Below are 12,751 nucleotides of genomic sequence, written 5' to 3' on the forward strand. Positions count from 1 at the left end.
TAGTTAATTAGATAGGTACATTATAATAATATTTATCACACAATTTTCAAGTATCATTTACAGCCGTCTGATACGGTATTCACCGTACTGTCCGCAGCTAGAGTCGATTAGATCGCATTTGTATTTCCATAGAGCAAATTTATACGAATATGCACGACGTGTGTGTACGTATGTAGTATAATATCTGCGTACAAATTATACTTATCTATCAATAAAACACACGCGACCTTTACGTAGTAGTTCCCGTGCGCAGGTTGTGTACATTTGTATTTTATAATATTATTGTGATTATGGTTATTATTACTACGTTATGACGCCCACTCGCTAGGTCATTGATCTCGACCCGGGAGTGTACATATATCATTATTATTATATTGCCTATATCACTTCTACGTGTACAGGTGTAAACATTATACGAGTTGCTTGAACTCGGCGAAGGCGGCAAACTTCGTGTTTTCCCCTAAAATTGTGATAATCGGCCTACATTAAATACACGGAGGGTTTGCCGTTTTGTTTCTGCGAGTGATTCATTATTATTCGTACTTTTATTATTATACGATCGTAAATTATTATTAGTCTCATCAGACCAGCTGTTGAATTTTTGATTCCCAAATCCGTTACATAATCATAAAATAAATATATTAAACTTGTTTTTTTTTGTCGTGGCGAATTTCTTGTAAATAAATTACACGAATATAAAGATTGTGCGAGTTGAGTATAAAATAATATAATACCTACCTATGTAATGCGTATTATGCGATTTAACTCGCCAACTTCGTTATATTGTTTGGTTTGTGGCCAGTTTCAGATGGTGCTGGTCTATTACGATTTTCAACCGTATGTTTACATAATAATGTGAGCTACAACAGGTATGGCATAGTATTATTATTATTTTATTATGGTGTCGAAAATACAATCAAACTCTCGAGTGTTTTTATTATTGTTGTTATTCCAGACGCTATAGATTTTTACAGAATTTTTACATTGCACATTATTATGATATATACAATTTAAAAATTATGTAGGTACCTACTCGTATAGTGTCTGCGGTGTGCCTACGGTTCCCCGTGTTTTTTATACAAGTATTATTATGATCGTATACTGCATAGGTAGGTATGATGTAGGTTGTGGGCAAATTAATTTTTTTTTTTTATTTAAATGTTTGAGTGGGAATCGTTTTAACGGTCACGTAATGGATAATAATAATAGATTATACGCATTATAATGTTTTAACCGTATATACATATTTAATATTTTCGAGACATTTTACTAGTTTGTTGCAAACCACGCGAAACATGACGGCTGATCAACAATTGAATAAATCGCTTTGCAGCTATTCTAAGGTACATTATATTTATTATTTCCGCCCCCGCCAAGTACTTGCAAAATATGTTCGACCGTAATCCTTGTAGGCGCGACAAGGGGCTTAAAACGTATGTCATGTTTTTATATTATTTAATGGGATGTATAATATGCAAAAACGCATACCACCATTTCATTCCACACTCTTGACCTTGTCCGTTGAATTCGTGTAGGTATTTCCGATTTTGTATAGGTGAACAATAATAATATAGAAAAATCTTACGATTGCGCCGAGTATACAAATACAGGGACACATACCTATGTGAAATTACAATATTCTGTTTTCTGCAAAAACCTATAAGCATATAAGCACGTCGATTCTGGATTTGGAGATTCAATTAAATCCAATACCAAATATATAATAATGTCATCATGCTACAATATGTAATAATAATAATTAATAACAATAGTGTATTTATTAATCATCAATAGAATATATTGGTCAATATTTTAGATGGCATACCACGTTTAGAGGAAAAATGATAGTGATGCTTGTCGTGATTAATTACATTGTTGTCGTGTAAGTTAGCATATCGTTCGTGGCGATCATATTTTAAATTGCCCACGATATTATAACACAATACAATTAATGTACGATAATATTTGTATTTTTTTGGTCAAGCGCCTCAGCATGACCTCGTATGCAAAACATAATGTCTTAAAATTCAAACTAAAACGGTAAATACGGTACATAATATTAAATCATAGCGGACCACCCAGGGGAGGTCTTAAAGTTCTGCACTGGTCGATCCGTTCTACGACTGCGTTATTGAAAGGTACAAGACGACTATAATATTGCAGAACGTCATATTGTTATTATTATTAAGTATATATATTATATATGTATGATATGTTAAGTACGCGTATAACTTGTACAATAAATTCTATTATATTATTAAATATACATTTATATGCATATTTAGGACATGCGCAAATGACATTCGTGCGATCCGGGGCACATAATAAAGTCATAAGATGTTCGACCTTTAACACAGGACGGGACATTAATCATTTTTGTATAATACACAATATTTATCAACACAGTACCGCCTTCTCACACAATTGGCATGACATTTATTTATTATGACGTCACGCGAAACCGTATAATCATGCTCGGCGCACTGTAGAGAGAAAGCTCTAAATATGAAAATTAAGAATTTTTTTGGACACCCGCACATAGTTGGTTTTTTTTTTTCGAAAACGTGATCGTATTTCATAATCGCACATTATGATAATACGTACATTTATAGACTGTTAATCAGCCAATGAAGACAAATTAGGATCAACATGTATTGCAATTTCTGTGTTTCATATGTATTTCAGGAATGAGTAATTAGTGGACATGTACCTGCCCATTTTATGTGACATACGGCCCCGTTTCATTTTCAAATCAAAAGTTTTAGAATTTTTATCTGAGAATATGCAGAGCAAAAAAATAAGGAATGATCATCCGAATACAATCTGGCTCACTGGATATTTGAGTTTTTAAAACAATTGATAATTTGGAGTTTCTCATCCCGTATTTGCAAGCAAATCTTTTGATTTCGTCTGCTGTTTTAGTCAGTTTATAAATCAAGGTGAAATGCGTCATTTCTTTAGAATCGGGGTAGTTTGCAGGTGCACTGATGGTCCGAAGGACAATCTTTTGACAGCGTTGCATTATTACAACGATATTAGCTAGACTTACTGGTACAACTCCTACACGACCTACACAGTCGACTGCTAGATGGGTTTTTATAATAGCTACATATAATAGTATAGACGCTCGATTTCGATGGTTAACTCAGAGTGAAGTCTGACTAACCAATAATATTTAATGTTTAGACAAGATTTTAGGTGCATTCTAAGATATTTAGCAGAATTTTTTTGTGGCGTTAGTGATTGATTCAGTAGTAAAATTGTATATGATACTTATTATTTCATTGCATTTAAATATTCAATACCATCATTCCGTTATACGACAGTAGTACAGTAATGATATGATATATATGCGAATGCCTGCAGATAGTACAGACTGACAGATACGATTACTACGACGGGGTTGGAATGTTCTGTTACACATCAACATCGCACGTGCGATATCGCTCATACTATTATTTTGTTGTTGTATGCATGGTGCTATTATCTATACATATATACTATAATATAATAATATTATTACATAGTTATTGGTTTTACAGCGTGTAAATATTTAATAATGTATGGTCAATTCATTAAGACTTTCCAATGGAATCAGCGATGACCGATAAACCATAAACATAAAAAATAAAAAGTTTTGTCATGTAGGTATGTACAGCTAGTAGATATATAGGTGCATCGACGTTTCGGTGGAACCCTTGACCACGCCTCAGCCCCAGGAATTAGAGCAAAGTCCTGTGGATCGTGATTACCTCAAGGCGATTTTACTGCTCGCGTTTTATTTTTTTCTCCTCCATTCTCTCGCGGTCCAGTCGGACAACGCACTATCTATATGTATATATATATATATATTATAATACATATATAAATTACACAATGATATACTCCAAGCCTTATCAGAATCATTTTTTTTTCTTATACCAACATATTATTCACCTATATACATGCTGCAATAAACCAAACGAAATTCCTAGACAAACACGTGTACGGTAATATTATAATGTAATTCAGTTTGTGATTTTTCGCACATACGCTTTCACCTTCGTACAACTGTTTTCATGGCCAATATAACATAGCTGTACAGTGTGTACACGTCGTATTCTATTATATCGTTATGCCTGTGTGAAGAAATTGCTAGTTATTTCTTGGGATCTAATTACGCCCACGCACTGTATGTATTTGTGTTAAAAATATGGAGTACCCGTGTTGTATAACGCACGCGCATTAATATGTAATCGGTTACGGAGCACATACAAAGCTATAATGTTCTTTTATGTTTCATTTTTCATTTCCTAACCAATTATAATAAGTAATATAATATTTTCGAATCATTTAGGCGCACGAGAAATTACGGATGTGAACTTGACGAGCAAAATCATTAAACAGTAGTTATTTAACGATAAAGAATAAAATGATATAAATTCTTCTAGTTGGCCTTGGAATTTAAATCGTATAGAAAAAGATTACTAATATATAGATGACATGATGTACACAATATGATTACGCCTGGAAAAACGACCAATGTATAGAAACGATCCGAAACTTTTCACATTTCAATCATTTAATTCGAAACCTTATCAATACTATATGTTACAAAAGTCAACCGTAGACACCAATTATTACTGCATGTTGTGTGTCAGTTCTGTAATATTATAATACAACTTCTAATTTATATTAATAATTTAAATATTTATATTGTGTTATAAGTAATAATTGCCAATTCTAAAATTTGTAGTTTTAAAATAGTAATTATATTTCAACGAAACGGTAAATTATTAATTTTTGGTATGAAGGTAGAATTGTACAGTGTTGTTATTTAGATATTATATAGATAATTGGGATACTGGGAAAAATTTAATAAACTAACTATTGAACAACGAGATTATTATAATTTTTTACGTAAATTCTTTGTATAATATAACAACCTAATTGGTAATTAAATATGAAATACTAATAATCTGTAACGCAGTTACATGTGAGGGAATTTTGAGACAAATCAACTTGTACATAATAATATATTACCTAAATCTAAAAACAGTTTTTATTATTTCTTTAACTTCCTGATTCTATAAATAAAATTTAAGTACACGTGTGGATATAAAATATTGTATATCATAAATTCATAAATAATTAAAATCCTGTTTATATGGTATACTATGAATTGGGCATGCAATACACTGTAAATATTTTAATCTAGTTCTTCTTTGACGTTTTCCAATTATATTATGAATTAGATTAATGATTTATTACTTTACGGTAACGGGTTAGGTAACTTTGGAAGTATAAATTTATATTATATTTGAACTATTAAAACTATTAAACATCGACCGTCTTATTGTTTGTACTATACAAACGAAAAAAATACCTAATTTGTTTGTGTACTTTATATACCTAGGTATACCTGCATATTATTATATATTTATATCTAAATATATAATTCGCTCTTTAAATAGATAAAATAATATACATTTTAATTGTTAATCGTCTACGGAAGAACTTTCAAAGATACAAGTATAAACCAACATTCTTGTGGTCATAGCAAATTGAATTCTGGTGGTTACTGGTTAACAACAGACGCTAGCGGAATGTGGATTTCTGAGTTTCTAGAACGTTTATTTTTTCTTTTGAAGCGGAGAAAAATACCAAGAAATAATTCAACAATTTTATGAAATATAACGAAGGGTTGACTAATTATAAGGTAGTAAATTGTGAAAAGAGTTAATTGAAAGTTATATTTAACTCGACGCATGTTTCGTAAGAGATTTAAATCGTAATAATTCTCATAAGTCATATTATAGTTGTAGGTATATAGTAAGCTGTTTGATATTCTAAATGAACTCTATTGAACTTCATACATATTTTTTTAATATAATCTATCGAAACAGGAACTCATGTACGTAAACTTGTCAATCACTTTAATACATCAAAAATGTTTTTATATTGTACGTTTGGTGTACACACATTATTTATGCCCAGTCATTATTTTAGCATAAAAGGATTACTTGTCGAAGGTCTGTATAGTAATTTTTGTTTTTACCAATTTCAATTGTATATTCTCAACTTGTGTTATGTGATAAATGTGATTGTAATCGATTTTAAGCGGTTCAACGTATACATTTTAAGACTATAATTCATTAAACTTGATTCGAATTTATGGCACAAAGAATGTACAAATGCTATATAATTTTAAGCGTTGTCTATTTAATCTATTTATGTAAGTGATACGAGTTCAGTGTATGATTATTATTTTCCGCGCACCATAACATCAATGATGCTTCAAGGTCGGCCGTCGGGTTTCAACCTTTATTGGAATGTTCAACCGGTTCTTCCGAGGTGACATTTTCACTATTATCGTATAATACCCGTTTACGTCTTTCCTTAATCGATTAATTTAACAAAAACAAGAAATGCTACAGAAAGGGTGAAGTTAACGTATTCAAACATTATGCAAAATATACACAGCAGCATATATTTTATCGAATTAAATGTGTATTGTCGACAGAAGGATATGTGCGCCGTTCGTGTAATGCTCGACGCCTTCTAGAGTAAGTTTTATACCTATTTATGTTTTTATGGATAAAGACGTGCTAATCCATATACTCAGGTTTTGTGTAATTTGGCACTATATACTTATATAACGAGAATCGTAAAATTGATTAAAAACGAAGTATTTTGTTATGAAAAAACATTAGGCAATAAGAGGTTCGGTCCATCGTTAATATTTTAGGTTTCACGGGATGAGGTCGATCTGCTTGTATAATATGATATAATAATTTTGCAACATAATTTTTAGTTAATATTATTATATTGTATTTGTTTATTAATGTGTACAATTTATATTCTAAAGCTAGTCGACACGCATGACAAGGTGTTTGATGATAAATATTCCTAGTAATGTAATATAATTTAACAACCTTGATAGATATATATATAACTATTATACATGAGAATCATAATCGTGAGTGACTAATTTAGTAATAATATAATGTATTTAGATCACACTGTACAATACCTAAACATTTCGTTTAAAAAGACAATCAATTTTCCGTAGCAGAAGCAATCATATATTCGTATGTAAAGGAATGAGTCGTCGAATATCTTACTACTCGTCTTAATGGACCTATTGCCCTTGACACTGACTGAAAATATGACCATCGACTATCATACAAATTTGTATCAGAATGTAGAAACGACAAAATTAATTTCACCGAAAACAAACGAACGTGAATTTTCACTTATTTCTTTTACCAATATTTACTCACGCCATGGTTTTTACTTTTGTTTTTCAACGACTAAAATATATAATAGATACATATGTACACATGGGCGTCTATCGCGGTGGAATAAAAACCACAAATTTCGATTTCGCACAATGGGCCCAATATAATATATAAAACTTTCCACGGGATATAACTATAATATGTGCATTGGCCATTGGATTATGAGTTATGACATTCAAAAACATAGAACATAGTTACCTACGAAAATAAATATAATACACAGGTATATATCTCGTGAACAATAGTTATTTCTTTCACTCCACACATTTCACATATATTATATACGATTTAAAAAGGTTTTTTTTTTTAAATCGTGAAATCATCGCGTTCATAAACATAAACATAATCATAAACAACACAACGTGGTGGTATAACTTTATTACTACAGTTTATTCGCTACAATATAATATTATGTTATACCTAGTCGAATGAATGGTTTTGAAAATGTAATTTTGTTTGTATTATAGATAGAATTTTTGACGCCATATAATTAGTTACCGCACGAAAGATGAGTGCGCGCGGGGTGAGCGGTGCGCGTTTTACCAAATTATATAAATGAAAATCGTTTGAAAGACATGACGATTGCGAATCGTTCTTAAATCATTTTCCGCAAATGAGACGTTCATAAATGGATCGAAACCGCGTGACGGAAGTGTCTTTCTTTCCCCCATACTGTATATTTTATCCACGGCCCATTACGTTAAAACTAAAATATATATATATATTTTATATTGTAATGTTGTTTGTACTCTATTTTTATTATATTTTATTATACTCTCCGCAACACCGTTAACACCGTTATTATTACCGGCGTACATGCACTCGGTCTGTATCACACGTCGTCGTTTCACTTTCCATTGCAACATCTTTTCCTATGTATCGTATTTATATCATCATTATTATTATATTACTTTCGATTTTAGTCTCACCGCCCGTAAAAACAAGATCGACTAGTATCATCGTCAATATTTAAATCTTGGACGACTTCATTACCCTTCACGTTAAAAAAAAAAAAATTAGAAAACTATTAACACTTACCTCGGAGTACACAAGCCAGCAACAGCACGACGACGGCGGAGGTCTTGTGGCTGGGTGTCATAATTGACACGCGCTCGCTGACGGGGTTGAATTTTCGTACACTATCAAGTTCAATAGGCGGCCTCCAATGATACGTTGGCTGAACAATATTTTCGACTGCAAACCACTACACTATAAGAGCGGCCGGCGGACTTTTATTGGAAAACCCGTACACTCGGTGCGCAAGTGACATTTAGTTTTTGGGCGAACAACGCGCGTGATTTAAAAAAAATTAACAAAACCGATCAAAAAAATATATATATTTTTTTTTTAAACACTCGTATCAAACTATTTATCAATGGTATTATATTATATTATATGTCTGTAAATATACGTGTAAATATATTATGTATACGAATTACGGCTAAAGTAAAAAAAAAATACGAACGATTATTATTAATTTTTTCTAATCACAAACTCGCGTTGACTCGTCCTAAACTACTGTTCACACGAGAGTGAAGATTGGACATAGACACAGACACTGTTGGGAGAGAGACGTCGACGCCGCCGTTGCCACCGTCGTTTGGGGAATGAGAGATGACTAGTGGTGAGAGAGAGAGAGAGAGAGAGAGAGAGAGACCGTGTGAGAAGGAGAGACGCCGCATGTGCACTGCAGATATTATACAGAGGAGAGGGTCACTTTCTTATTCAGCCGGACTGCCGTATGCTTGTATGTGTGTAAATGTTTATTTGTGTGAGTGCGCCTATGTATTTTGTTATATATGTGTGTGTGTGATTTGAGTGGAAACGAGAACGCGCCCCGGTGCGACTTGCACAAGACTTGTACAGCGCGACACAAACTGCACCGCCCGGCACCTTTCATTTATCTGCCCGCCTATTTTTGTTATGTTTTTTTTTTTTTTAGTGATATTGGTATATAGGTACTTTAATGCTGCAGGTTTCGGACGGGTGGGTGATTTTGGTCTCCTTACCCGGTTACACACTGTCCGCATAATATACTGAATATACCTACATTGGTCATTATATTATGTATAACGTACATATTATACAATTTTATTGTTTTTTTTTAGGGCGGATCGATATAGGTACATACAGCTCATAGCCACACATTCCGCCGAATGCTATATATTTATTACATTGTATAGAGATCCGCGATCTCGATAATACTGCAATATTATTGTTCCTGTACTATGTACAATAATATAATAATATATCGACGCGCGGTATAAGGGCGGAACCACAGACGCAGTTATGTATAGGTACGCAATTATTGTGCAACGTGCTAATATTTATATTATCTAAATTCTAGATATTTTTAATACCTATATCACTCCTGCGCTATAGTTGTCGTGATATTTATTTTTCGCCAATATTGAGTAGGTATCAATAATTATTGAGTTTTCTATGTAGATATAATGGATTTTAGATACCATCCATTAAAATTAAAAATATATTTTTATAAGTACACTGGGTACCTACATTAGTATTTATTTAAATTATGCATATAATAATATATCGCATCTCTTAATCTAAATATATTGACTAATGGACATTGATGTACGTGATTAGGGCAATTTTACGAAGATGTTATTTAGTATAAAGACATATAAGTACATACATACATACACATACTTTTTAAAACATTATGCTTAAATTATGCTCCCAAAAAAGATACTCTAGTTGTAGAGTGTATGTATACGTATTATACGCAACTTCACTATCTATAATCTAATCTAATCTATCATATTGTACAGTATACAATCGTGTAATAAAAAATTCATTTAAATTGACATGTTTAATATTATTTTATCAGTGTACTACCAAAAGAGATACTCTTTTTTTTGTTTATTGTTATGTTTTACACGTAAACTTTTTTAATTGAGTTATTGCAATATTATTGTAGGTAGGTCATGTAATTTATAAGCGCCCTAGTGATAACAACCCTATTAGTTTGTACTACGTATGTAAAAGTAAATACGTAATCGTGCATAGAATATAACCTATATGTATGTTAGTATGTTATTATAATACGGTATTTTTGGATTAACCCTCTTGAACTAAATTATAGGTACCAACTATTAACTCAATCTATCTCTGAAATCAAGAATTTCTAGGTCACTTGTTTTATTAAATTAATTTAACAATGTATTATAGTATATAGTATAGTATTTTGTTTTGTTTTTTCATATACCTATATAGGTACGCTGTTGAATGGATTAAACATAATATATGGCGATTTGAATAGTGGACAATAAACAATACTACGATGTTGAGCAATAGATAAATAAATATTAGGAACCTATCAAGTTTCAAATCTATAACGAAAATAATAGTACCTATATTTGACTTGTGTGGCCCTCGACTTTGGCAATTGTTATAATATGTTGTTGTTAAATGGATAGATTTTAGGAGTAATTTAGGTAATTAGATATAACAAAGCATAACAATAAATTATAATATATCTTCAAGGATGTAAAATTGCTCAACTAATAATAGTTTTCAGTTTTCATTGGACCTGATTAAATATTGTACATTATTGTATCGCAGGAATCTTTTTGTAGACTTTTTATTTTCTGTTGAAAGCATACCTACGTAATCAACAAACTGATTTAATCCAATTTAAATATATACCTATGTACCATGTACCTATAATATTTAGTACACAGTCTTAACAAAAATATCTACGCAGCAATCGCCAATAATAATGTGTAATTCAATATTGCAATTTGATTTTAATTTATAGGTAGGTATCGACCAAAAAGTTTGAAAGATTCATGTAAATATATGTATAGTATTACTAATCTTTAAATTAGAACGAACAAATACATTGATTTAATCACTAACGAAATAATTCAGATTTAATCGTCCGCATTAAAGTTTCACACTCTTATGTAAACCATAGAAATCGAAAATATATTGTACACTTATATTTAAAAAAAAAATATAAAACTTAAATGAGATATTTAGTATTCATTACGTTATGATAAAAGTAAAAAAAAAAATAACCGTTTATTTAAAATATAAATAAACATGCAAGAATAATTCATTTAAATGGTGAAATAATATAGAGGACGGCATCATGTAAATTAATTTCAAGTCTACTACAAGAAGAACACGTTTCGCTTAGTTTTTAAATACAGTCTACCTACCTAAATATAGGTACACATGAGATATAGTAACTATGGCATTAAATCTATACGAACTTTGTGCATTTCTATAGATTTCTCGTCATTTGTAAAGAAGACAACCTTCCACCTGGGTTACAACTTGCGGTGATTCAGAGATTGTTTTCAGTTATTTTAATAATATACGATATACCTATCATGTCATTATAATAAAAACAATTTAACGAGAAGTCTATAAATGTTGAAGTGACGTGTTTTGGTTTGCTATATATACGCGATTCTCATATTTAATATACTTAAAAGCAAAATTAATGTATTAACACAATATGTATCTACATTCGGACGATAACTTTCTTTAACAGTAAATTATAGTTTTTATTTTTTTTTACATGACAATTAACAATACGTATAGGTATAGGTACGTACATTTAAATGCTTAATATGCGCATCCGAGTTTTCCACGCATAGAGATTTTAATTATTATATTGTGTATTGTATATATAATATTATAGTATATTATATATATGAATGTGTGTGGTTGAACTCCTTTCTTGATTATTTAAAAGAAACACTGGAAACGAAGTATTTAACAAGAAACGAAACACAATTGTTTATGACAATAATCAGTGTGTACTATTTAGGCAGGTATGTATATTTTTATACATGACGTATTCTATAGGTAGTTGAGCGCTGGTTGCAGAATAGAACTATGCAGGTACCTGTTGCAATACATTAAGTTTTATTTTTCGATTTTTATCTATTGTTTTTGGAGGGGGGAGTTTATATTAAATTATAATAATTGTGTTGATTTGATTTTATATTTCGAGCAGAGCGTGAGAACCTAATTAATAGATTATGTCATAATATAAAAGTAAATATACGAATAAATAATTATTGTTATCGTCAACATATCTAAGAAATATTAAGTGTGATTCTATGCGTAAAAATTTCAAAAGTATTTTATGCCTTTCCATTATAAACGACTATAATACTCCAAAATATTATTTAAAAGACTTGGCACAAACGATTGATTATAGTGTATACAGTTATAACTTATAAGTTATACATTTTTATAAGTTGCCTATAATAAACACAAAATATATTTAATTATTTCTTTAATCTTAATATAGGCATGGCGTTGGAATTGGTGACGGTGGTAAAAAGTTGTAAAATAGGTAGGTACATACATATTATATTTATACAGAGTGATTCTTTTAAGTGGGTACACTAATTATCTCGAAAAGTATTTACTTTTTTCAAAATATTTTTTTACATGGTTTCAAGTTGTTAGAAAATCAACGTTTTTAT

General features: G+C 30.8%; 1 protein-coding gene across 3 annotated transcripts in view; it reads right to left on the reverse strand.

Moving 5' to 3' along the window:
• Positions 1 to 8,848, reverse strand: part of Cda5 (Chitin deacetylase-like 5) — a 49,461-nt gene extending 40,613 nt beyond the window's left edge. The window contains exon 1 of one of the 3 annotated variants that reach the window (XM_089222936.1): positions 8,319 to 8,848. In XM_089222936.1, coding sequence (XP_089079062.1) covers positions 8,319 to 8,379 — 61 coding nt within the window. In that variant the 5' untranslated portion in view covers positions 8,380 to 8,848. The remainder of the gene's footprint in view (positions 1 to 8,318) is intronic. The other 2 variants (XM_089222937.1, XM_089222938.1) reach the window with 2 other exon arrangements.
• Between the last annotated feature and the right edge of the window lie 3,903 nt (positions 8,849 to 12,751).

The sequence above is a fragment of the Diuraphis noxia genome, unplaced genomic scaffold, assembly GCF_037042655.1.
Source record: "Diuraphis noxia isolate RWA-SAM2 unplaced genomic scaffold, SU_Dnox_SAM2 contig0003, whole genome shotgun sequence".
NCBI classification, from domain to species: domain Eukaryota; kingdom Metazoa; phylum Arthropoda; class Insecta; order Hemiptera; family Aphididae; genus Diuraphis; species Diuraphis noxia.